Raw genomic sequence first — 24,967 nt, forward strand, 5'->3', positions numbered from 1 at the left:
AATTCATGTTTATATTAAAACCAAAACCATCTGTATATATACAGTTACTCATGTATTCCATATCTTTTTGTTGCCAGCGTTGAAACCCATTCTTTTCTCCCTTAAAGCTTCTCCAAACTGTTTATTTCCATTGAATGAAAATAGGTACACTTTACGCTTATTTTGCACTTATTTTTGATAAAATCATATAGTGCCGTCTTGGAAACTTTAAGATCTTCAAATTAAAAAGTTAGACTTTCCATCATTTGGTCCAAGACTAGAGAAGGATTTTTATCGATCGATCAGTTCAATTAAATGCTTTTCATGATCTTCATTTAAAATAGTTGGTCTGCCTCTCGGTCTACCACTGCCTTCTTTTCTTTTGCAAAAAAAAAAAAAAAAAAAAAAAAAAAAAAAAGAAAAAGAAAAACATTATTTGCAGTGCCTCGAAATCATCGTTGAGGTCAAGTTGTACTTTAGAACGCGCCAGGGTTTTCACTGACCGGGTTGGCTGATCATCTAATGATGAAACACTCGATTGGGAACTATAGGTGTGCTCTATAATAGATATATTGAAGTAAAATGAATAGATTATGAAAATTGAATTAAAAAAATTTCTTACCGTTTACCTTGAGTAGATTCAGCTTTTTTGACAAAATCAACGGTTCCCCATTGGAACTGTTCTTTAACAGCGCCTTTCCGTACCTATTCCATATCCTTTAGTGCATGTGAATCCAATACACGCTGTCATATTTTACTCCAATCAATAACATTGGCATTATTGTCAAGTTAATGTAAGTAAGTTTTTTTTTTTATCAAAATAGTACATAATATAGCTGCTAAATTACTTGAATATAGAGGTTGAGAGCATGAGACGATATTAGAAGCTGTTCTTAGAAACGACAGCTACAAGCTGACCAAATCATCTTTATAATCCCTATCTGGATCTCATCACTCAGTTTTCTAGGACTCTCTTTTCTCTCTACCAAAACTGTGGAAAACATTCGATACGAGCTCTAACATCTTTCCTCACCTATGCTTTAAACAAGCCTACATATATGACTTTATTAGATAGTTTATGAAATTATGATAATTTGAAATTTCTACTTGGCACCATCTCTTGAATATAGTCATATTGTATATGGTAGAGCAAAAAATAAAGTAATTTAAAAAGATGTATTAGAAGCTGATCTTTCTTAAATACATGATAAGTTACACTTTTTTTTTTGCTAAAAAATTCTAAAATGTACGAATTTTTTTTTTCAAATTATGCAAACTATTTCCAAAAAAGGTGTGTATATATGTTAATTACTATAAATAGTATCAATGGGCCTCTAATTCTTCCATCTTAATAGCCTTCTTTTTTCTTTATTCAAATCAAGGAAACTTAGTTATACGATTGCTGTACGTATACACATAGATATTTGTGTGGCACGATAATTACCTCTTTTGTTAATTATTTGCAACAAACCCCTTTAGTTTTCCCACAGAAAAAAATAAGACATTAAGAATTTAGAGTGAGTCAATTAAAGGCATAATAATAGATGATATGTTGTTGTGTATTATTCTTTATACGATAATATGACAATTAACATAGATATTTAGTGGAGTAGCTGTATCTCACGTGACAAAATTCCTTATAATATAACGAATGCTCTTTCCATAAATGTATAACGAAAAGCAACTACCATTTTTTTTTCCATCTCCTTCAGTTAAACTCACGTGGCTTTGTTGATTACATGATGTATATTTAATGAACCATTATTAAACGTAATTATCAACATGCAAAAAGTCACTTATACAATTATAACTTAGATCGGATTAACATACAGCATATAAAGCTATGCAAAATTAATTTTATTGAACAAATTTTCATTTTTAAAGACGATGGAGAGAGTTACGATAAATTGCCTTCGGAGAAAATCAAAATTTTCCTACACGCACACTTATACACATGTGTATATATTTTATATAGTTATAATGTCACTAGTTGATATATTTCTCTACTTCTAAGAAGGGGATACTTTGCTCATACAAGCCAAATACAATATTTAGATTTTTATATTGTGTATATCAAGTTATCAAAATTTAGGGAATGATTAAGAGCATATATACATTCTTTTTTTTTTGTTAACATAGAAGTTTTAAGAATACTTGTTTATAACATTTAGTAGAGAGTGTCTATTACATTTTTTGTACAAAGAAATTATCATTGTATGGCATTATTTATAGAAATCGCGGTTATTTAATTATTTTTTTTTCTAAACTATGGCTAATGCTATTTTAGATTTCTTTTCCCTCTTTCTTTACCCTTTTTTTTTTTCTTCTTTCTTTTCTTTTTATAAATAAAATAAAGATGAGTGTATGTGTTTATAGGCTAATAAAATTATATAAATGGACTGATAGAATATATATGTATATTGATTAATAGAATCCAAAATTAACTGCAGTACAAACACGTATGTTCCAAGCTAAAGCCAAATTGAAATTAAGGCAAGTGCTCCCCAAAAAAAAAAGCGCAAATAAATAAAATAGCATCCGTATCATTTCAATAAAACCAAACAAAATTAAAACTCTTTAACTGTAATAATAGCTTTGAACAAATTGGTAAAGAATTAGGATGTGATGAAATATATGCAGCTGCTATCTTTTATGGACAGGTAATATACACATTGATAGAATAGAATAGCAAGTATCTTATCTATTTATCTCAAAGGCCAAACCTTCTGATGCAGAATTAATCAAATTATCACAAATATTGAATGTACCTACACAGCATTTATTGGAAGAAATGGGAGCGCATTATTTCCCATCAAGAGGAGGGTAAGCTAGAAATAATAATAATAAAAGAAGGGGCTTCCTAATGCTTTATCATAGTTTAATGTCAATTCCACCTCAAGACCCTACAATTTATCGATTCTTTGAAATTTTACAAGTTTATGGGTATCCTTTGAAAGCAGTTATTCACGAAAAGGTAACTAATAATCCTTATTTTTCTTAAAATAAAAGGGGATATATACATGTATTTTACTAACAAAATGAAATAATGAAAAAAAAAAAGTTTGGTGATGGTATTATGTCAGCTATTGACTTTAAAGCACATGTGGATAAGGTAGGTGATAAGAGGAAAACTATGTAAATGCGTGTATATTTTAATAATAAAATAAAATTGTGTTCTTGTTATAGGTCGAGGATCCAAATGGAGATCGAGTTAAGATTACCTTGGATGGTAAGTTTTTACCTTTCAAGAAAGGATGGTAATTACGTATATGAAATCTATTATGTCCATTCATCTATAAATGCATATATATATATATAAATATTTATGTGTATTTTAATTCAAATATATCTGTTTCATGTATAATTTCGATAATATAGAAGAGGAGGGCTGTAATAGGTTGAAATTTACATACGCCCCACGTTTTTATGCCCTATGTTACACACTAAAAATAGTAATTCATTTTATCTTATCAATCTCATAAACTGGCTTCTATTTTATTGAGTGAGTAATATTGTATAACCTGTATACAAAAAAGAATGAACATATATCTTTCATTAAAGTAATAGTAAAGTTATTCTTTCTATATGACGTCAAAAATAAAAAGGTTATAATATCTACCTCCGCCCTCCCCTCCCTTGAGCAAAACGATAGTAGAAAATAATTATCCAAAATGAATAGCCTTTAGTAATAATATTTACATGTGATGATCTATAATAACAAGTTTTGAATAGAGTAGAACAGAAGATATCTTCTTTTATGAGATTTTATTTTATTTTATTTTATTTTTTTTATTTTGCTAATTGTAAAATATACAGGGCATAATATAATAAAGGAGAGAGAATATTACATAAAATATTGGATTTATTTATTTACAAATTCGATAGCCTTAGTAACGCTCCCCTTTAAGAGAGGAATAGCCTCAGTGATAAGCTTCTTTTCATAGTCAGAAATTTCACCAATATCATGGATCTTTTCAATACCTTCAGGACCAAGTTCGAGATTAGTAGAAAAGTATTCAACACCTTCTTTAGCCAAAACATCAGACTTGACATAGGCAGGTTCAATGATACCCTTCTTACCACCTACAGTAGCCTCCAAGACAGCATTGGCCATACGAGCACCAGCAAAAGCCATGGAAAGAGTGGCAGAACCACTACCATCCTTAGCCACAACGACTTCATCACCACCAAATTGAATACGATGAGTCAAAGCATCTATTTCTTCTTGGCTAAATTTCAAACCGGTTTGAGAGAGAAGAGGGATAATCGTAACACCAGCGTGGCCACCAATGACATTCACCTTACAGTCACTAGCTTGGAGATGCTTCATTTCGGAAACGAAGCGAGAAGCACGAACAGAATCAAGTGTCGTAACACCATAGAGACGCTTAGGATTAAAGACACCGGCCTTCTTGAGTGTTTCAGCAAAGATAGGAACAGTAGAATTGACAGGGTTAGAAATGATAAGGAAGTGAGCATCAGGACAGTACCTAAATAAAATAAAAAAAAAAGGTATGTTTAGAAATTTAGTTTTGAAAAAAAAAAGTGTGTTAAATATATTATTTACTTATTCATCCATCCCCTCTTTTCTCACTTCCTTTGCCATATTTCCCCCCATCTCTTTTACCCATTCCATATCCCCCCTTTCCCTCTTTCTTTTTTTTAAAAAAAATATATATAAACATATAAATAATACTTTACTTGGCAGCAGCAACGGCAAGATCACGAACAATGCCAGCATTGGTATTAAAAAGATCATCACGAGTCATACCGGGCTTACGGGGAACACCAGCAGGAATAACGACAACATGTGCACCTTTAAGAGCAGCCTCTAAACCACCTTTTTTAGGAGTGTAACCGGTGACGGTGGAGTCAGTATTGATATGACTAACATCAGCAGCAACACCATGTGCGTTACCAATATCATAAAGTGAAAGTTCGCTAATACGAGGACTTTCCTTCAATAATAAAGACAAAGGTTGACCAATACCACCAGCAGCACCGATGACAGCGACCTTGGTAAGGTTAGCAGCAGAGGTAGAAAAGGCACGCTTGGCTGCGATAGAAGTGAAGAGGCGGGATGTAGCAAACATTTTTTTTTGTTTAGATAAAAAAAATAAATAAAATAAAATAAAAAAAAAGAAAGAAAAAATAAATAAATAAATAAATAAATAAACGCGGGGTTCTGACACAAATGTTATTTTATTTTGAATTATGTTCCTCCCTTCCCTTAAAAATATTAAACCTCCGGGGGTAGGTTGGTTGGTTGGTTGGTTGCACTCATAAGTCACATTATTGATAACAATTATTATTTATCCGCTGGGCTTTTTTTTTTTATTTTTTTATTTTATTTTTTTTTTTTTGTCTTTTAATTTAATAGTGGAGAAAGATTTATACGACTACAGTTAATAATAAATCTTTTGAAATCTCTTCACTCACTGCATTGTTTGACTTTAATGTTTTAATAGATGATAATTGAGATTTTTGAATCATTAATTTCAAAACATCAGTAGATATATTCCTGTTTGAAAATCTCTGTAAATTTGCTATTAATGTACCGACAAAACTATATAATAAAGTTACTATACACAAACAAAGGCACTACTTTTTAAAGCATTCACTTACCAATCTCCAGCCCCAGTTACACTCTTGATTTCATTTTTTTGAATAAATTCAGGAGGGAAATATTCAATGACTGAATTCTTTCCAACGTAGAGGCATCCGTCTTCACCTAATTTTGTTATAATATTTGGAATATAATTGGATAAATAGATAGCATAGGGTAAGACATGATTTGCTAATCGAGGGGCATCTAGTGTTGAAAGTAAGATCAGTCTATTATGGCTTTACTTTATTCCAAAAGGTAGTATTATTAATACTCTTTAATTGTATTGAAGAATCCAAGAAAGTTTTATTCTTATTTGATAAGATAGGTTGAGATTGAATTGTATCACACATCGCTTCAAGCTCATATTGATTCGGAGAAGTATATTGAATAGATTGGGTCTGAGTTGTTTCGATAAACTCAAATAGCTTCAAAGATTTTGGTACAGAAGTAGGTTCAAAAAAAGCTATAAGCAAAGCAAATAATAAGGAATACAGTAAGACAAACAAATACGTAAATACTCTTTACTATTTTATACCTGGTATCGAAAGTAACTTGCAAGTTTCTGCAATCGTTTTCATCATATTTGAACTTATATTTCCATCAAAACATACAAAATTTGGATTTTCACGCTTTAAAATCGAGATTATCTTGACAAATAAAGTTATAAAATAAATGATTGTTTTGATATAGGACAAGAAAAAAAAAACTTTTATATACTTTTGTGGTATCCATTGAATCAAAAATATTCATATCAGCTACAGCTGCTATTAATTGTCCATCATTAAAATGTAACGCATTATAAACCTATTAAAATATATTAAATATACTGTCACGTGCCATAGTTTCCTTTTATCTTACTGCTGTTGGCTTATTTTTCATGATTTTAATGTATTCAGTTGTCTATCATAATATTATATCATTCAAGTTAAGGTAATTAAAAAGATAAAAAAAAAAAAAAGATGATTAAGTATTATTAGATGTAATGATGAATACTCATTACCATGCCAACAGATTTCATTCCTTGTTGAATCGATTGACCAGCTAGATCATCACCAACAACAGACACTAATTTAACATTGGTTCCTCCTGTTCTCCAAGCTGCTTCTGCTACGTTGCGTCCAACACCTCCTAAACTTTGTTTAACGTGGCCTGGTGTTGATGTATGTAAAATGGAAGAAAAAGTAGAACCTAATGGCCCATTTTTTCCTATGGTAGCTGTAATATCAAGCGCAACGCCTCCAATTACAATTAGCTATTTGAGAATATTCATTTATAGATTATTAATATTGTTTCATACATCTATTGCTTTTTATACAAAAAAAGAAAACGAAATACTAACAGGTCTACTAATATTAGGAAAGGACATAACACTATATAATAGGTATTAAAAAAAAAAAATAAAAATAAATCTGATTGGATTAAAAAAAAAGAGGTACAAACAAAACTAAATACAGCAGCACAGCAGTAGTAGTGGCAAAATAATACCAATACTTAATAAAGGCCGACGCCCCTTCCCCCCTTTTTTTTATTTTATTTTTGTTGTTGCACTCCTTGCTTTTTTATTATTATTATTTTTCCTTTTCTTTCTTTAATAAACTCACATATACATATTTAAGTGACTGTAAGTTCGACTTCATCGCAAATACATGAAATGCCCTTTTGTTCGTTTTCTTTGCAAAGATGAATTTTTAACTGATTTTTTTTTAAATACATACATACATATATATATATATATATTTATATACATTCATGTATTTACTTTTAACTCATTATTTAGAAAGAATTTTTTTTTTTTAAAAAAAAAAGAAAAAAGAGAAAATAACATTGTTCAAACATTTTGTGATTAATTAATCATGATCAGGGGATGGAGAGAAGTCGTATGTTATATATTTATTATAGTAATAATAATGTTTTTTATGTTTAACATTATTTTATATAACTCAGCTTAGTAGAACAACTACTAGTAAAAATAATGAGAGATCAAACACACAGCAACAAACAGAAGCTCCTGTTACCACCCCTTTACCACCAGATTCGCCTAAACCAAATATTATTATTGATTCATCAAATGTGATAGCGGTAAGTTTGTAGATAAAAAAAAAAGAAATCGTTTGTCTATTTTTATATGTATGTTATATATCGACTAATAATGATTTTAGTCCCAAACAAAGATCAATATGAACAATAGTATGCCTTTTATGCATAATACTCATGTCAAATCGAGTGATGCTCCAAAGACAGGTCCTTTACATCATCGTTTGAAGAATGCCCCTATAGATCAAATTCCAATAAGTAAAACCCCACGACGACAAAAATCATCTCGTTTCTATGTAAAAGAAAAGATTAAGCTTGAACCTACACCAGCTTTTCATGGTACTCTATATAAAAAAAAGAAGGATAGTGACAATGTTTAATGTATATGCATATATAATTAGAGGTTCCAAGTCATATGCGGCCTGATTTATTCATTAAAAAGCTTAAGCAATGTACAGTAGTCTTTGATTTTAGTGATGCATCTGCAGAACTTCGAGAAAAAGAAATTAAACGTCAAACATTACAAGAAATTTTGGATCATATCTCTATGAATAGAGGAGTCTTGACTGAAAATGTATATCCAGAGATAATTAATATGGTAAGTCTATGATTCATTCCACTAGATAAATAGATATGCTTGAAGCTTATCTATGGGTTCAATTCTAGTTTGCTATTAATCTTTTTCGTCCAATCCCACCACAAGTAAATCCAGTAGGCGATGCGTTTGATCCAGAGGAAGATGAACCTGTATTAGAATTAGCTTGGCCTCACTTACAAACTGTATATGAATTCTTTTTAAGATTTTTAGAATCCCCTGAATTTAATATTAATTATGCAAAAAAACACATTGACCATAAATTTATACACCAGGTATATATACAATCCTATGGTTATATATTATTACTAACATATCTATAAATGTCAAGTTATTGGATCTCTTTGACTCTGAAGATCCTAGAGAACGTGACTATCTAAAGACAACGTTACACAGAATATACGGGAAGTTCTTGAATCTTCGTGCCTTTATTCGAAGATCCATCAATAATATCTTTTTTGAATTTATATATGAAACAGAGAGGCATAATGGAATTGCTGAATTTTTAGAAATTCTTGGAAGTATTATTAATGGATTTGCTTTACCTCTGAAGGAAGAACATAAGCTCTTTTTATTTCGTGTATTGATTCCATTACACAAAGCAAAATCATTAGCCTTATATCATCCTCAATTAGCTTATTGTGTAGTTCAATTTTTAGAGAAAGATAGAAATTTGACTTACGAGGTATACAATACATATATATACATATATACATACATACATGTATATACTCATCATACTTTCACTTGTACAGGTTGTTACTGGTATTTTACGTTATTGGCCAAAAGTGAACAGCCCTAAGGAAGTTATGTTTTTAAATGAAATGGAAGAAATTCTTGACATCATAGATCTACCAGAATTTCAGCAAGTGATGTGTCCCTTATTCACTAAAATTAGTCAATGTGTTGCAAGCTCTCATTTTCAAGTATCTGAAAGAGCATTGTATTATTGGAGTAATGATTATATTGTCAGTCTAATGGCCGAAAATATGAAGGCTATTATGCCAATTATATTCCCTACTTTATACAAGACATCAAAAACACATTGGAATAAGTAAGTCGTATAACAAGATATGATTTTTGTTTTATTTTATTTTATTTATTTATTTCGGTCTTATTTGAAAAAAAAAAAAAAAAAAAAAAAAAAAAGAACAATTCTTAGTCTAGTTTACACTGCATTAAAACTTTGTATCGATATTGACTCAGCCTTGTTTGATGAATGTGCTAATGAATACAAAAATCAAAGACAACTGTAAGTCTATAATGGAATACTATTATTCTGTAACATGTTAATGACAATAAATAAAAAAAAACATAGGGAACGTATACGTCAAAAAGAAAGAGAGGCAAATTGGAAACTTTTACAACATAAAATAGAAAGAATGAAAGAACCTAAACAATTAATTGAAAATCAAGAAGAAGCAAATAATGATGATACATCACTACAGCTTATTTTTTTAAATGGTATGACATCTATATTGACATTTTATAAATGACTATTCGTGACTCATTATTTAAAAAGATTTAGATACCTTAATTCTTAATGACCAATGTACTTTAGAAGAAGAAGAAGAAGAAAATATAGCTGTATCAGTAGTAGTCACTGAGCAAAAGGATGACATTCATCCTGATATGCAGCAATTTGATAGCAATACAAATATACAATATCAATCTTTCAGACGTAAATCAATTATACCAGTAGATGAAACTGTAAATTATATTAGTTTTTTTTTTTTTTTTTTTTTTTTTTTTTTTTTTTTTTTAGCATGTATTGCTCCTTTTTATTCATTCTTTGCTTTTTTTTTCTATTAGGTTTTTAATGAATTATCACGTCATATTAGCTTAGAAGAGATTCTTAGTCAGAAACCTGGTGCAGCAACAAGTAGTAGTCAGATAAATGACATTTCCTCTTCTTCTATTTAAAAATAAAAATAAAAATAAAAATACATTTGCAAGAATAAATTGTTATTGTCTATACGCATTTTGTATATAAATAATACAAGAAGGGATAATTTTACTTTAATTTGAGTTGTATATGTACTTTCAAGTAATAGCCTTCACTCCGTCAATGGACAGTATGAATATAAAGTACAGTGAGATATCAGCAAAGATAATCTTGAGTCCATAAAGACAGACTGTATTGAGTTCTATAATAGTTGAAGCATCATCAGTAAACATAAATGATACTATTTTAAGCGTTTGTGATTAGATAAAACTATACACATATATACCTTCAAAACTAAAATAGATACACTGCAGTCTTTAAAATGAGTTGACAATGTCCCCCCACCACTCTATTATCGCTATTGATCCTGGGAAGAAAATTGTCTTTATTGCAGCTACAGGTTCTGATAAGAAAGAGGAACGATGATGCTCTATAAAGAAATACTATGATACAAAGTACCGTAGTATACTAGACTAATTCAAAAAAAAAAAAAAAGACGGGAATCAAGTTTATTTAAAACTCGTATGCCAACTTTGAAGACAAATGATCATATTGTTTATAACAAGTTCGTAATATTATTTATGTGTCAACCTTCAACTTATTTTTTAAAATTTTATAATTATAAAACTGCTACTGCAAAGCATCGATTTTACTTGTATCAAGGGGAAACAACGGTAAGATAACAGCAACCGTAAGCTAATCAAGTGGCAAAGTAAGTGATATTATGATTATACACATATGAATATGTTTACATTGGTCAATTTGTCTATAGATTAAGATAAAACAAGTCAATATTAACCAGAATAAAAAAAAAAAAAGAATATTTCTAGTCGTCTTTGGAGTAAGGTCTATTTGGCAAGGACGATGCTGCTAGGCTAAAAGGAATTAAATGTGGTACTATCGGGATACTGTATATAGAGCAATCAAACAAACAAACATGAGGCAGAAGGTTAATAGTTGATCAATAAATATAAAAACTCCCCAAAAAAAAAAAAAAAAAAACATGCAGCTTTTATTATTTTATTTTTTTATGATGCGATGAAAAAAATTAGCACCCACAGTTTCATTAGTATATAAGTGTCCTTCCTTGTAAGAATTACAAGAAAAAAAAGTATTATGAGATGTAAAGGCGGCAATTGATATAATGAATATTGCTAAATTAATATGGCAAGGAAAGAGGAAGCTAAAAAGTGTTTACAAACAACAATTTACCTTTTCATAGACATAGGCAAAGATATTTAATAATTCTTCCAAAAACTAAATTCAGTAATGTTGAAGTGCCGTTTGAAATAAAAATCGTCACACAGTCAAATTTTATTGGCTAAAACTTCTCGCTGGAAATTGAGAGAGAGCGTGAGTGAACCTTTACTTTTTTTTTAACTTTTTTTTTTTCTATAATTATATATAACTCATATATTTATATATAATTTACAAACAAAATTTGAAATTAAGGAAAAGGGTAATTATTATTCAAGTTTTGTTTTTTTTTCTTTTACTTGTTTCTTTATATAAATGTGCATATGATTCTTTCTCTCCCTTTTTTTTTTTGTGAAAAAAAAAAACATTAGCTATAATTATATAAAATTTGTTAAACAAGCAAGGGAGAATTTATTTATTTATTCTTATTTAATTTTAATAATCTTTGTTGACCTTTTTTATTTCTTTTTTTATTTTTTTGTTTCTTTTTATATATATATATATCTGGGTTTTTCTATTTAGACTAATGACGAAGTCCATGCAGTTACCCACACAAGTGCCACAACAACAAAAAAACATACCCAACAACACCAGCGCCATAGAGAATAATATGAATAACAACACGAATACAGCAACTTCTGCATCCAAAAAGAAAAAAAAGCATAAAAAGAAATCCAAAAACTCAAAAAATATTCCTGATCTTAACATTACAAAGACACAGGTGGACATGGTAGACGCCATGATGAATCATCATGTTATTCGTCACGGTGATCATCTAGACGGTCATCGTAAGTCAGTGACTTCTTCTTCTTCTTTAAATAATAAAAAGAAAGCTAAAGAAGAAGACAGTTTTTGGTCAAGTTCTAATAATACAGAAGAGCGTCAAAAGATTCGAGAATTTTGGTTGCAATTAGGTGAAGAAGAAAGACGCTCCCTTGTTAAAGTCGAAAAAGAAGCTGTATTACGTAAGATGAAAGAACAACAAAAACATAGTTGTAATTGCTCTGTCTGTGGTAAAAAGAGGTAATAGACATGTCTATTTCATACAAATGGAGACATGTACATATTTTTGTTGACATTTCATGTCCATTTTTTAGAACTGCCATTGAAGATGAATTAGAAGTTTTATATGATGCTTATTATGAAGAACTTGAACAGTATGCTAATCATCAACAACAAACACGGGGTAGTATTAATCCTTTACACGCAAGCTATCTTCCTTCAGATCCAATGTATGACCACGATACGGATCCTTTAGAAGATGAAGATGAAGAAGATGAAGCGGATGAGGAGGATATTGACGAGGAAGATATAGAGGAAGAAGAAGTTGAGGACATTGAAGATAATGATGAAGAGGAAGAGGATGACGAAGAGGACGATGAAGATGACGAAGAGTATTCTGATGATGAACAAATCATTACTAGACCTGCCATGACTAATTACGCACAAAGAAGTCGGTTTGAAGAAATGGCTCATATTCGTCATAACACTCTATCAAGAGCATCAAATCATGGTGATCACTTCAGTTTTGGAAATAGTTTAACAGTAAAAGGTAAAACAAATTTATATATATATTTATATATATGCGTGTGTATGTATGTATGTGTTTGTTAAAAATGTGAACTTCAATTTTTTTTTTATAGGTGGTATTTTGACAGTTGCTGATGATTTATTAAAAAATGACGGTAAAAAGTTTTTGGATATGATGGAGCGACTTGCTGAACGTAGAATGCAAAAGGAGGATAGTGCATCAGACCAAAGTAATAACTATTTCCAGGAAGATGAAGAGGAAGAGGAAGTGTTTGAAGAAGACGATGATGAGGTAAATAGATTTCTATTTTTTATTTACCAAATTCTATTTTCTTATCTTCTTGTGTGGAATAGGATACACGAACTGAAGAACAACGTATGGAAGAAGGTCGTCGTATGTTTCAAATCTTTGCTGCCCGTATGTTTGAACAACGTGTACTTGCTGCTTATCGAGAAAAAGTGGCACAAGAGCGTCAGCAGCGTCTTTTAGAAGAATTAGAAGAAGAAGATCGTCTTCGTGAAGAAAGAGAGGCTAAAAAACAGAAAGAAAGGGAAAAAAAGAAAAAACAAAAAAGGTATTTTATAAACAGATACATAAGCGAATACAAAAAAAAAAAAAAAAAAAAAATAATAATAATAATAATAATATTAATAATCATAAACAAAAGACAGCAAAAAATGCAACAAGAGGCTGAACGTCTTGCACTTGAAGCTAAAAAGAAAGCAGAGGAAGAAGCTGCTAAACGCGAGAAAGAAAAAAAATTAGAATTGGAAAGACAAAAGCGTGAACAAGAAAGATTAAAGAAAGAAGAAGAGAAGCGACAGAGAGAAGAAGAACGATTAAAGAAAGAAGAGGAGAAGAAGCGTAGGTTAAAAGAAGAGAAAGAAAAAGAAAGAAAGCGCAAAGAGAAAGAGGAAAAAGAACGTGCTGAAAGAGAAAGGTTAGCTCAAAAAGCAAAAGCTGAAAGGGAAGAGAAAGCGCGTTTAGAAAGAGAAAGAATAGCAAAGGCTAAGGCTGAAGCAGAAGAAAAGGAGCGTCAAGAAAAAGCAGCAGCAGCAGCAGCAGCAGCAGCGGCAGCAGCGGCGGCGGCCAAAGCCAAATCTGAAAAGGAAGAAAAGGAACGTCAGGAGAAAATGGCTAAGGCTAAAGCTGAAAAAGAAGAAAAAGAACGTATTGAAAAAGAAAAAATGGTCAAGATGAAAGCTGAAAAAGAAAGAAAGGAGCGAGAAGCAGCTGCTATGTTGAAGTCATCTGCAAAGCCTGTTGGTGTTACCATTAAGAACCCCACTTCACCAATTGCGCCTGTATCATCTGCCAATACAGCCCATTTAAATGTTGTTATGAATAATAATAACGTCAATCATTTACCACCACGTCCTCCTCCAGGTATCTCTAATACATTAATACCTACTGATGATCATCAACAGTCTGAGAGTCGACAGCAGGTGTTAATTGAAGCACTTGTAGGTTCTTCAACACGTCCAAATTTTGTTGGGCCTACAGCTAATGCAGCATCACCTATTTGCCCTCCTCATCTTCAACATCCTCCATTTATGCCTTCACCTCTTGATATCTTACAGGGACCTAATGCATCCTCACTACTTCCTAATACCTCCTTACTTGATCACCCATCGCCTACTAGTCTAACTGATAGCTCTATTATGGGTATTTTTAATAATAATAGAGTAGCTCCCTCACTTGACTTTAATGGTTCTTCATTACGTCGATCCATTACACCCATTACACCCATTGGACAACCTGTGACAGGCCGACGTGTATCTACTATATCTAGCACTACAAGTAATAACCCATTATCATCATTACAACAAGACATATCCACTGATCCTATCTTTGCAGCCTCACATGCCGTGAAAAGAGCCTCTGTGACGAAAATATCCCCTTTTGATGGAGCAGAGCCACGTTCATTCTTTTCAAGTTTTTTATTTGGTGAACCAAGAAACAATACTAATAATAATAATACTAATAATACTAATAATAATAATGGTATAAGATTCTCACCACCAGCACCTGCACCAGCACCTGCATCATTACTATCAACCAACAATCCTACAAATGGATTTCCTGATAGACGATTTTCAAACGATACACAAAAACCACTGCCAAATAATAATATGAGTTGGTCTAATGGTTGGTCGGCGACATCTGTTCTTTCTGATAATGTACATGGAAAATTATTTGGAGATGCTTTAGTAAGTACATATTCTATGTATATATAAATATATATATATATATGTATATATATATAATTTATTATTATAATATAGCCTGATCGTACAAAGATGACATTAGAAAGAGCCAAAGTAGCTTACCAAAAACTAAACGAAATCACACAAACAAGTATTTTCCGAAGTAGTAGTCAACAATATCATACATTAGTTCAGTTACATTGTATGATGAATGATCTTTACTGTGACTTTCAAGTGGACATTCGTGAATTATACGAAGTACTTTTAAGCTCATCACCTTATAGTGGCTTCCAATGTATAAATCATGCACAACATGGTATGATTGTATTATATGAGCCTATGATAGGTGGTAGTTTAATAGCAGCTAATAACACATCAGTTACAACAGCAGTAGCACCAACAACATCTACCGCCACCGCCACCGCCACCGCCACCACTACCACCACAACAACAACAACTGCTACAACAACAACAACAACAATACCACCACCACCACCACCACAACAACAACAGCAGCAGCAGCAACCACAACCATTAGGTATGTCACCATTTACAACATCCGCTTCAGTCGTCATACCATTGTCACAACATCCTTTACATCAAGGAAATAATAATAATAATAATAATACTTTATTTGGAAGTATGTCATAAACAAACAATAATGGTAGTGATAATAGGAATGCTATAATAATAATAATAAAAAATTGTATAATAATAAGTTATAAACCTGAATAACAACAACAACAAAAAAAAAAAAAAAAAAAAAATTTATTATTATTATTCTATCCTCTTTTTTTTTTATTTTTTTTTTCCATTTATTTATTTATTGATTCCAATATTGTTGACGAGTAGGTTGTTGAGATTGTTGCTGTTGAGGAGGCATTTGTTGATAGGGATATTGACCATAAGAGAACATTTGAGGTTGACCAAAATAATTAGTACCCATATAAGGTTGATGATGTTGATGTTGTTGTTGTTGATGTTGTTGTTGTTGAGGAGTATTCACATTTGGATTCGTGTTGTTGTTAGTGGTAGTAGGGTTAGGGTTTGATGAAGTTGTTGTAGGATTATTAGATGCTTTTTGTCCTTGTTGTTGTGATGATGGTTGAGTTTGTTGTTGAGTTTGTTGTTGCTGATGCTGCTGTTGCTGTTGTTGTTGTTGTTGCTGCTGTTGTTGTTGTTGATGTTGCTGTTGTTGTTGTTGATTTAAATTACCAAGAAAACCCTGAAGTTGTTGTTGTTGTTGTCCACCACCAATGGTATTACCATACATGGATTTTTGATAATCATTTAAACCTCCCATGCCTCCTAATTGTTGAAGATCATCGTATTGATGATGGTTATAGAGTTGGGATTGTTGACCATAGGGTGATGCAGTAGCATAAGGAGAAGCAGCAGCAGCAGCGGTTGCTGTAGTAGGCTTATTATTATTAGGTTGTTGTTGTTGTTGTGCTTGTTGGTACATGCTAGTGGGATACATGCTCTTACTCATGAAATGTTGACTATAAGCAGATTGCTGATAGGCATTAAATTGGCTGGGCATATAATAGTATTGGTAATAAGGGAGATTTGCATACATTTGTTGTTGTGGTATACTTTGGCTTTGTCCTTGTCCGTGGAGTCCAGTAGCATCATGACCATACTTATCACGACTTTGATAAACACTAGCGGATGTAACAGAAGGAGAATGAGTAAAAGCAGTGGGATCATAATAACCCTTTTTTTTTAAAAAAAAAAAAAAAAAAAAAATTAGTATAAAAAAATAGAACAAAAATTTTATCCCCATAAAAAAATTTTTACACGCGTGTATATGCATATATGTATTATATATGAATACATATAATTTTTTTTTTTACCCACTATTCATCAATTTCCTATTTATTAACTTACCATAGCAGCAGCTCTTTGAGCTTCAGTACCATAAATACCATATTCGGGTAAGCTACCCATAGGATTCATACCGAAACCTGAAATACCAGTCGGAGGTTGATTGGGCAAATAAGAGCTATAGGCAGATGTAAGATGATCCATACCAAAATGCTGTTGAGGCATTGTTTGTTGTTGATGAAGCATGTGTTGTTGGGGAATACCAGTGGTGGAGGGAGCTGCAGTGGCTGTGCCAACAGCAGCAGCAGCAGTGGTGGTGGTAGTGGCGGCGGTGGTAGTAGTAGTAGTAGAAGTTGGATAAACGGATTGTTCTTGCTTAAGATAAGTAGAAGTTTGATTATAGCTATCATTAGTAGTGGGAGCAGCAGTAGCGGGTGTTGTTGTTGTTGTTGCTGTAGTAGTAGTGGGAGTGGTGGTTATAGCAACTGGAGCAGTAGGAGCTGAAGATGTGATAGTGGCTGTAGCAGGAGTAGAATTCTTATCAGTAGAGGTGGTTTGTGTAACGGGTTCTTCAGCAGTAAGTAAAGTGGTAGTAGCAGCATTTGTAATATCCTTTGCACTAATACTTGTGAAAAAAAATATATACATATATAAATAAACACGCTTTCCCCATAAATAAATAAATACATATTTACCTTTCTTCATTATTAGTATTAGATTCTTCGTCAACGTTTAATGAACCAAATTTGACATCTAAAGAAGAAACAGCTGAGGAAGAAGTATTAGGTAACACTACAGGTTCTTCTTGGTTAAGGAGACGGCTATTCATGCCAGATTCATTTGCAGTCTTTTCTTGACCTTGCTCTTCTTTCTTTTCTATACTTTCGGCCTTATTTTCATCTTCTTCTTTCTTTTCTGAAGATTCATCCCATCCACTAGTAGTTTTAGTAGGCTCAGCAGGAGTAGAATCATATTTAGGAGTAGACCATTCGTCCACCACAGGAGGTTCATTTGAAGTATTCCAGTTATCTGATCCGGCAGTAGTATTAAAATCATTTGTAGCATTTGTGTTAGATGTTTCCCATTCATTTAGAGTAGTATTATTTTCGGTTGTATTAGTAGTAGTAGTATCATGTTGAGTAGGTTCAGGTTCAGGTTTAGGCTTCGATCTTTTTTTTTTTTTTTTTTTTTTTTTTTTAAGGAGTAAAATAATAATAATAATAATAATAGAAAATAAATAATTAGTAATTTTTACACACACATATTTTTTTTTTTTTTTGTAATTTAACCCTTGTAAAACTTACTTGAGGAGACTTGCCCAAGTCTTTGGCTTATCTTCGGTATCATTATTAGAGTCAGTATGTGCAGTTGTTGATGATGAGGAAATAGGAGCCCAATCGTCAGTTACATTAGGTGCAGTTTCATTACTAGTAATCCAGCTGTCGTCATGAAGAAGACTATCTTGATTTTGCTTTGAAGATGCAATAGATGCCCAAGAGCCAGAGGACACTTCATGATGATTTGATTTAGGTTGAGTATCCCAAGACGCGGATGGAATAGAGTTTGACTTTGGTGTGCGTGTACGTGAAGTATTTGATGATACTATGATCGTTTTAATTTTTTTTATTTTGTTCATGTATGTACGTTTTATTTAGCTCGTGTTTTTAATTTACCTTTTCCGGGTCGAGTGACTCGGTCATTATTATATGGCCTTTGTTGTTGTGTAATTTTATTATCACGATATGTAGTAGTGGAAGTACTAATAGGTTGTTGTTGATGTGTACCACTGCTCGCAGCAGCTGCTTTTGCTTTTTGTGCTTCTTTTTTGGATTTCTTGGTTTTTACTTCACCCCATTGACTAGCGTGTCCTAAAATAATAATAAAAATTAAAAAAAAAAGAATATTTAAATAAACACAAAAAAAAGAAGCCCAAAAATATGCGCTTTTTTTCTTTACCTTCACTAATTCTGTCTATGGTTAAATCAAGATCACCATTAGCTTCTTCCAATACAAATAAAAGGTCATCGTCTGACCAGTCAGAGAATAGAACTTTAAGAGTAGGTAACTTTGAAGAATATTTTGACTTGAGTTTTTTAATATCGTTATTCTGTTCAAAAGAAGAGCTTTTGTTATTATTAGTCCTTGTGTTATATGAAGAGCGTGTTTCGTGTGAAGTCATTTTTATTATTTTTTGCAAATTTTTTTAAAAAAGTTCTATTTAAAAGAAAAAAAAAGCGTTAGAAAAAAAAAAGCGTTAGAAAAAAAAAAAGAAGGAAAAGAATAAGTTTTATTCTTTAATAAAAGCTTGCCTTTTCGAATCCTGGTTCTTAAAAAAATAAAAAAATACTTTGCTTTTTTTTTGTTCCTCGAATAATAAAAAAAAATAACCCTTGGTATACTTTTTTTTCTTAAAAATTTAAACAAAAAAAGAAAAAAAGAGAAAAAGAGAAAAAAAAAATATTAAATAAAATAGCAAGAGAGGCAAAAACAAAGCTGAGATTTAAAATTGCAAAATATACACCATTCGCAAATAAGACAAAAAAAAATGCACACAACGTCACCTCTTTTTTTTAAAAAAAAAAAATACATCATAAAATTAAATATTTATAGTTAAATAATTTTTGTTTTTTTTTTCCTTTTTGACCAGCAAGTGATTTGATCTATTGTTTGTAGTAGTTATACACTCTTATCACAGTGTCATTTTTTTGTAATGCTTCTTCTTCTTCTTGGTCTAGGATGAGAAAGCTTCTTTCAGTCTCCGATAAAAGCGCAATAGGTTCATAGTGGTCGTCAATTAAAAGATGATTCTCCGCATTTTTGTTAGTGGTTGTCATGCCTACCTTTGTGTCTTTTTTCTTCTGTTGTAACGACAATAAGATGACACCTAAAATAGTAAAACAAACACTCAATATAACATTTAATAATTGATACCAGCCAAATAAACTCCATTGACCATAATAGACAAGACCATTTAATAGACATGATAAATTAAAACTACAAAAGGAGACTGGTATTAATATCATGTTATCACATAATTTGAGGCCTTTATTTAAATAGTATAACTGATAATGACAATAATGATGGGTACTTTTTTTTTTTTAAAAAAAAATATATTTGTATATAAATATATATATGTTACACGACAAATTACCTGCATTGCACCTGTCAAAATCATCATGACAAGTAAAAACCAAGTTAAAGAATATTGTAACTGATTTTCACCATGGATAGTTATGATAATTAATTCGATACCACTCTTTGCAAATAACATACTTTGACTGCTAATATCACCAGAGAGTACACCCTAACTTTATAATATCATGAGCATCATGCTTGCTTGCTTGATTGATGACATAACCTATGATTTACCTTATACCAATCCATCTTTTGGCGTTTTCTCTATCATAATCACAATCACAATTGATTTTTGTATTAAAATAATGCGTTAAAATGATTGTGATGATTATAATTGTCTCCAGAATACTGAAATAAATCATAAAACTTGTTTTTTTTTATATAACTCAATAAGGTCATTTAAGTTATGATTTGTTTCAGGTATTACGCCGTAAAATCCAACCAGTAAAGCACCTATCATGATAAACCCTGTACCTAAAATAAATAAATAAAAATAAATAAAAAATTAATAAAAATTATACATATAAATATGTGTACATGTACCTAAAATACTCCTTCTTGTTAATGGTTCACCTAAAACAATATTCGCTGCAAAGGCATTCATCACTAAATTTATGGCACCAATTGGCGCTAATAGGATAACAGGTAAATATCCAATAGAAAAGATGGAGCCAATTCCATTTGCTATGATAAAGGATATAAACGCGATTAACCACATTGGTCTTTGATATGACTTCTTTTGTAATTCTTTTGGAAATATCCTGTCGTTTAGTAAATGTAATTTTCGTTGATAAGCTGTTGCAAATGCTTGTATTAAGTTTGTTATCACTGACATCCCTAAACCTATCCAAAATGTATTTGTGTAACCTTGATGATTGGTTTGTTCTTCATTATCTGAACTATTTGTTAATATAGCAGAATAAAGATAGATCATCTCTTTCTTCTTCCTTTGTTTAATATAAAGAAAAGAAAGAAAGAAAACAAGAATTAAACAATAGGTAAAAAAAGAAAAAAAAAAAAACCAACAATAATAATAACAATAACGAAGATCATCACGTGCTCATTCTTATTTTTATTCTATTTTTATTCTATTTTTTTTTTTCTTTTTTCTTTTTTTATTTTTCTTTTAAATGACAACTTTTGAACCTACTGTAAACCTTTTTCAAAAAATTATTACTCGTTCATATGCTAATGTTGAAGTTGATTCAGAAGGCATCAATACAGATCAATTCTTGGAAGCAACTGATGGTTTGATTAACATGTTTGGTACAGCCCATTTTTATTAAAAAAGAAAGATGGAATGATGACACTAAACTTCATGTATAAAAAGATTTATTTGGTAATAGCGCGTTTATGGTGGTGCAAAAAGACATGAGTAATAATGTTAAAAAGATTAGAACACGCTTCTTGGAGAATCCTATAGAATATAATACATTAGAAAAGTTAATGGCAAAAGAAGCCCATTTGAAGCGAAGATTGGCCACAGAAGCATTATTATGGTTAAAAAGGTATAGTAATATAAATATTACAGTACAATATGAATAAAATAAACAAAAAAAGAAATTGTTAGGGGACTTGAATTTACAGCATACTCATTAATGCATAATATTGATCACCCAACTGAAGAATTAACGGTTTCCTTTTCACTGGCATACGATAAAACATTAAAGGCTTATCATAGTTTCATTGTTCGACCCGTATTTAATGTAAGTAAACTAATAATAAATGATATTTATATGTAAAAAAAACTAATATGTGTGGTGTATAGCTTGCTATGAATGCTTGTCCTTGGAGAAAGGATTTTTATGAAAAAATTGGTATACAAGATGATAAATCAATAGAATTAATGAGAGAATGGTTAATGGCTTTATCTCATTTAATTGATATTTTAAATAAAGTATTTGAACAGAATCCAGGATATGTTAAACATTAAAAATAGGATAATAATGTTAAAACTTCATCTTTACGCCTGTCATATTCATTGAAACGAAGCACAGCATATTCCATATAATTAAAATCAATATCAGATACCATAGCTTGAATCATAGCCCATAAACCCCAATAAAAATGAGAAGCAAGAGAATAACCATTGACTTCTTTATATAATCTTTCTTTTTCTTCAATTGATGGTTTAACTAACATAAAAAACGGATTTTAAGAAATACACATGGTAAATAAAAGGATTCTTACCTCCATAATTAAATTCTGTTAAATACCATTCATACCATTTCATTTGAAATTCTTTTGCTGGATATCTCCAATATTCACATTCAAAGCCTGCAAATTCATTAAAATGATTACCAATATCGAATCCTCTAGAGGCATAGCAACCATACTCATAATCTATGAAACTTGCTTCTTCTAATAAAAGAAAATATACAAGTATATAGCTGTGTTTAATATTTCAATCATAGAATGATGATTGGTTCTTTTTACCTTTCTCTTCATCAAAAATGATATTTCCATAAAGTAAATCATTATGAGAAAATACTATGGGTGACTGTATTTTTTCTAATTCTTTTATTAAAGAGTCTAACTATAAATAATTAAAACATCATTACTATGTTATATTATTATTCTATAACATGCAAGATTAGAATACCTCTAATCTAATTTTGTTCATATCGAATCTCTTTTCAAATATGGATTGTATAGTTGGATTTTCATATCTTTGAGGAACTATGAATAACAAGAATGAATATGTATACAGAATAAAAACAAATAAAATAGGATATACCTTGTTCTAACCATTTATACATAGTCGACCATAGCTTTTGTTGTTTCTTATGATTATTATAAATCATTCTATTATTCTCTTCTTCTTCAAAAGGTAATTTTACTTGATGCCATCTTGCAAGTTTCTTTGCAATCCAGAATGCTTTCTTTTCTTGTCCCAAGTCTTCTACTGTAGATACTTTGCCTTTAATAAATCCATAGACTAATCCATTTTTAAATCTAGCATATAATGGTGGTGACATCTTTTGTGAAGATAAGGTAATGATATTCTATATGTATATATATATATATAACTGAGTATCTTTATATCATCGAATCCCGTCTTTCTACCTACCAAAATTTCTTGTTTACGGTCTATAATCAGTTCTGACCCTTTACCATAGGCTCGAACAAGAACTGAAAAATCAGTAGGTAAATAAGTAACTCTAACCACTATTAAAAAATGTTGTCAATTTAAATATTACTCATACTACTGTTATTTTTACACACGCACACACACACTTACATTGATTTGTAATGCCATCTTTACATTGTACAAATTTTATATCTTCATATTTCCATGTAGAAAATATTTTTGAAACAACTTTATAGGCCCCTTCAAAAAGTGCTCCATTGACAACTTCAATGTCAAAATAAGGAGTAGCTTCAATGAGTCGATTTAAATGATCATCAGTATGAATATTAGTATTATCATTATTAGATGTATTCGGTGGCATCTTTCTTTACTATTTGAAAGAGGGTATAAAGTGAACAAGTAACAAAAAAAAAAAAAATGAAATAAAAGGGGTAAAAAAAAAAAAAAAAAAATAAAATAAAATAAATAAAAAATCAAGATAAAACGGAAACACGGACCCAATCAAATCTTAAATAGCTGATGATCAAGTCACAAGAGGTACACAAAAATGGAAATCCTTTTTTTTTACACATGTGAAGAGGATATTTTATATGAAAAGTTTATTTTGTATTTATACAAAATGTATAGAAATATATAAACACTTGCTTAGTCATTCTATTTTATACATATGCATGTATACAAATATATGGACTTGGAATATGACGCCAGATTAAGTAATGATAACAAAAAAAAAATAATATCATATGCCCATTCTATAAAGAAAAGTAATAGTTGACTTATTTGCTAAAAAAAAACAATTTCTCTACTCATCAATCATGTTCTTCTACTGAACAATAGTAGAAATAGATAAAAATAAACAAGCACAAGTAGTACATATTATAAAAGAAAAGGGGGAGGGAAATGGGGGTGGTGGCATTACCATATTGTTTATTATCCAATAAGAATAATTACATAAACCTTATTAAACAAATAAATAATAAATATGTTATTCACCATTAGGGTTAGGGTATAATTTTAATAGCAAGTTTATTGTAAAGTAGAAAAAAAAAAGAAAAAAAAAGTGTTGTTTAAAAAAGATGTTGATTAGTATATTTTAAAATTACTGCCATTTAGACCACATAAGAATTGCCAATTGATTCTTTTTTTTTTTTTTTCTTTCTTTCTTTTCTACTTAGTTACATTCAATGTCATTTAAAACATCAAGAATCATTTTAAAACAGTTTTATTCTCAACAACATATAAAAAGGATAAAGAATCCTTATGAAATATTAAATTTAACTGAATCAGCAACACCAGCAGAAATAAAAAAGAAATACAAAGAGTTGGCAAAAGAATTACATCCGGATAAAAAATCAACTGGAAATTTAGCAAAATTTCAAGAGCTAGTAGAAGCTTATGAGATATTAATTCATCATCGTAACACCAGTAAATTCTATTATCATGCGTCTCCTAAAGAACATAATAGACCCCCTACTTCTTCTCATACAAACACTTATTACCGAGCATCATCTGCTACTACTACGATTAATAATAATATAAAATATACTAGTAATGCTACATTCTTATCTATATTAGCGGGTATTGTCGTTACTATTGGAGCTCTTAACCTCTTTTATTTTCATTCTTCTCATGAAGCATTTATCAATGCAGCCAATCAGCATCATATAAAAACAACTGAAGATCTGAAAAGGGCTCGTACAGAAGCAAAATTATTTGGAAATGATAGAGGTGTAAAACGAGTAATAGAGACAAGAATGAATTTATTTAGACATCATCATAATAATAATAAAGAGAACCCATAAACTTATTATTCCTTTC

General features: G+C 30.6%; 10 protein-coding genes across 10 annotated transcripts; 5 read left to right on the forward strand and 5 right to left on the reverse strand.

Annotated features, from left to right (window-relative positions):
* Positions 1-2,291: 2,291 nt before the first annotated feature.
* Positions 2,292-3,291, forward strand: BX663DRAFT_494759 (cyanate hydratase). Its single transcript, XM_051525544.1, has 7 exons — positions 2,292-2,341; positions 2,411-2,472; positions 2,573-2,639; positions 2,696-2,802; positions 2,857-2,953; positions 3,041-3,091; positions 3,166-3,291. The coding sequence occupies exons 1-7, from the start codon at positions 2,336-2,338 to the stop codon at positions 3,238-3,240; spliced, it is 465 nt and encodes a 154-aa protein (XP_051387068.1). The 5' UTR covers positions 2,292-2,335; the 3' UTR covers positions 3,241-3,291.
* A 451-nt stretch (positions 3,292-3,742) lies between these two features.
* BX663DRAFT_494764 (malate dehydrogenase, NAD-dependent) lies at positions 3,743-5,120 on the reverse strand. Its single transcript, XM_051525545.1, has 2 exons — positions 4,681-5,120; positions 3,743-4,469 (listed from the first exon to the last, which is right to left on the reverse strand). Exons 1-2 carry the CDS (start codon positions 5,070-5,072, stop codon positions 3,842-3,844), a joined length of 1,020 nt encoding a protein of 339 aa, XP_051387069.1. The 5' UTR covers positions 5,073-5,120; the 3' UTR covers positions 3,743-3,841.
* Positions 5,121-5,332: 212 nt separating this feature from the next.
* On the reverse strand, positions 5,333-7,037 carry BX663DRAFT_494766 (Ribokinase-like protein). The gene is made up of 7 exons (XM_051525546.1): positions 6,927-7,037; positions 6,588-6,839; positions 6,446-6,487; positions 6,305-6,391; positions 6,123-6,234; positions 5,605-6,050; positions 5,333-5,545 (listed from the first exon to the last, which is right to left on the reverse strand). The coding sequence occupies exons 1-6, from the start codon at positions 6,951-6,953 to the stop codon at positions 5,818-5,820; spliced, it is 753 nt and encodes a 250-aa protein (XP_051387070.1). The 5' UTR covers positions 6,954-7,037; the 3' UTR covers positions 5,333-5,545; positions 5,605-5,817.
* Positions 7,038-7,440: 403 nt separating this feature from the next.
* BX663DRAFT_528907 (phosphatase 2A regulatory B subunit-domain-containing protein) lies at positions 7,441-10,139 on the forward strand (the record flags this gene model as incomplete). Its single annotated transcript, XM_051530200.1, has 12 exons — positions 7,441-7,464; positions 7,532-7,666; positions 7,747-7,960; positions 8,023-8,219; positions 8,288-8,491; positions 8,548-8,901; positions 8,972-9,270; positions 9,367-9,468; positions 9,535-9,680; positions 9,896-9,897; positions 9,982-9,984; positions 10,029-10,139. The coding sequence occupies 12 exons, from the start codon at positions 7,441-7,443 to the stop codon at positions 10,137-10,139; spliced, it is 1,791 nt and encodes a 596-aa protein (XP_051387071.1).
* A 1,426-nt stretch (positions 10,140-11,565) lies between these two features.
* BX663DRAFT_447091 (salt tolerance down-regulator-domain-containing protein) lies at positions 11,566-14,878 on the forward strand (the record flags this gene model as incomplete). The annotated part of the gene is made up of 6 exons (XM_051523691.1): positions 11,566-11,620; positions 11,730-12,381; positions 12,456-12,910; positions 13,002-13,180; positions 13,243-13,463; positions 13,557-14,878. Coding segments are annotated over exons 2-6 (2,673 nt in total), but the record flags the coding sequence as incomplete, so codon positions are not given.
* A 998-nt stretch (positions 14,879-15,876) lies between these two features.
* On the reverse strand, positions 15,877-19,337 carry BX663DRAFT_494792 (uncharacterized protein). The gene is made up of 7 exons (XM_051525547.1): positions 19,233-19,337; positions 18,880-19,137; positions 18,597-18,791; positions 18,228-18,525; positions 17,619-18,092; positions 16,987-17,548; positions 15,877-16,813 (listed from the first exon to the last, which is right to left on the reverse strand). Exons 2-7 carry the CDS (start codon positions 19,100-19,102, stop codon positions 15,920-15,922), a joined length of 2,646 nt encoding a protein of 881 aa, XP_051387073.1. The 5' UTR covers positions 19,103-19,137; positions 19,233-19,337; the 3' UTR covers positions 15,877-15,919.
* Positions 19,338-19,583: 246 nt separating this feature from the next.
* BX663DRAFT_548171 (uncharacterized protein) lies at positions 19,584-20,992 on the reverse strand (the record flags this gene model as incomplete). The annotated part of the gene is made up of 5 exons (XM_051531061.1): positions 19,584-19,985; positions 20,075-20,227; positions 20,293-20,322; positions 20,486-20,532; positions 20,602-20,992. The coding sequence occupies 5 exons, from the start codon at positions 20,990-20,992 to the stop codon at positions 19,584-19,586; spliced, it is 1,023 nt and encodes a 340-aa protein (XP_051387074.1).
* Positions 20,993-21,188: 196 nt separating this feature from the next.
* BX663DRAFT_528909 (glycolipid transfer protein domain-containing protein) lies at positions 21,189-21,991 on the forward strand (the record flags this gene model as incomplete). Its single annotated transcript, XM_051530201.1, has 4 exons — positions 21,189-21,324; positions 21,389-21,566; positions 21,629-21,764; positions 21,827-21,991. 4 exons carry the CDS (start codon positions 21,189-21,191, stop codon positions 21,989-21,991), a joined length of 615 nt encoding a protein of 204 aa, XP_051387075.1.
* Positions 21,627-23,567, reverse strand: BX663DRAFT_494808 (kinase-like domain-containing protein). The gene is made up of 7 exons (XM_051525548.1): positions 23,324-23,567; positions 23,129-23,226; positions 22,796-23,063; positions 22,661-22,737; positions 22,495-22,594; positions 22,249-22,419; positions 21,627-22,193 (listed from the first exon to the last, which is right to left on the reverse strand). Exons 1-7 carry the CDS (start codon positions 23,508-23,510, stop codon positions 21,988-21,990), a joined length of 1,107 nt encoding a protein of 368 aa, XP_051387076.1. The 5' UTR covers positions 23,511-23,567; the 3' UTR covers positions 21,627-21,987.
* A 564-nt stretch (positions 23,568-24,131) lies between these two features.
* Positions 24,132-24,929, forward strand: BX663DRAFT_482765 (uncharacterized protein; the record flags this gene model as incomplete). Its single annotated transcript, XM_051524454.1, has 3 exons — positions 24,132-24,155; positions 24,325-24,888; positions 24,918-24,929. The coding sequence occupies 3 exons, from the start codon at positions 24,132-24,134 to the stop codon at positions 24,927-24,929; spliced, it is 600 nt and encodes a 199-aa protein (XP_051387077.1).
* Between the last annotated feature and the right edge of the window lie 38 nt (positions 24,930-24,967).

The sequence above is a fragment of the Cokeromyces recurvatus genome (assembly GCF_025118155.1).
Source record: "Cokeromyces recurvatus strain NRRL 2243 chromosome Unknown BX663scaffold_2, whole genome shotgun sequence".
In the NCBI taxonomy this organism is placed as follows: domain Eukaryota; kingdom Fungi; phylum Mucoromycota; class Mucoromycetes; order Mucorales; family Mucoraceae; genus Cokeromyces; species Cokeromyces recurvatus.

Coding starts and splice junctions, on each gene's coding strand:
- BX663DRAFT_494759 (XM_051525544.1), top strand. Junction 2,803..2,856: donor TATTTCCCATCAAGAGGAGG/GTAAGCTAGAAA, acceptor GCTTTATCATAG/TTTAATGTCAATTCCACCTC. Junction 3,092..3,165: donor TTAAAGCACATGTGGATAAG/GTAGGTGATAAG, acceptor TTCTTGTTATAG/GTCGAGGATCCAAATGGAGA.
- BX663DRAFT_494764 (XM_051525545.1), bottom strand. CDS start 5,072: ATGTTTGCTACATCCCGCCTCTTCACTTCTATCGCAGCCAAGCGTGCC. Junction 4,470..4,680: donor CTTGCCGTTGCTGCTGCCAA/GTAAAGTATTAT, acceptor TATTTTATTTAG/GTACTGTCCTGATGCTCACT.
- BX663DRAFT_494766 (XM_051525546.1), bottom strand. CDS start 6,953: ATGTCCTTTCCTAATATTAGTAGACCT. Junction 6,488..6,587: donor GAATGAAATCTGTTGGCATG/GTAATGAGTATT, acceptor ATATTATGATAG/ACAACTGAATACATTAAAAT. Junction 6,235..6,304: donor ATTCAATGGATACCACAAAA/GTATATAAAAGT, acceptor TTATTTGTCAAG/ATAATCTCGATTTTAAAGCG.
- BX663DRAFT_494792 (XM_051525547.1), bottom strand. CDS start 19,102: ATGACTTCACACGAAACACGCTCTTCATATAACACAAGGACTAATAAT. Junction 18,792..18,879: donor CATAGACAGAATTAGTGAAG/GTAAAGAAAAAA, acceptor TTATTATTTTAG/GACACGCTAGTCAATGGGGT. Junction 18,093..18,227: donor ACTTGGGCAAGTCTCCTCAA/GTAAGTTTTACA, acceptor AAAAAAAAAAAG/ATCGAAGCCTAAACCTGAAC.
- BX663DRAFT_494808 (XM_051525548.1), bottom strand. CDS start 23,510: ATGCCACCGAATACATCTAATAATGATAATACTAATATTCATACTGAT. Junction 22,595..22,660: donor TGAACAAAATTAGATTAGAG/GTATTCTAATCT, acceptor AATTATTTATAG/TTAGACTCTTTAATAAAAGA. Junction 22,420..22,494: donor CATTTTTGATGAAGAGAAAG/GTAAAAAGAACC, acceptor TTCTTTTATTAG/AAGAAGCAAGTTTCATAGAT.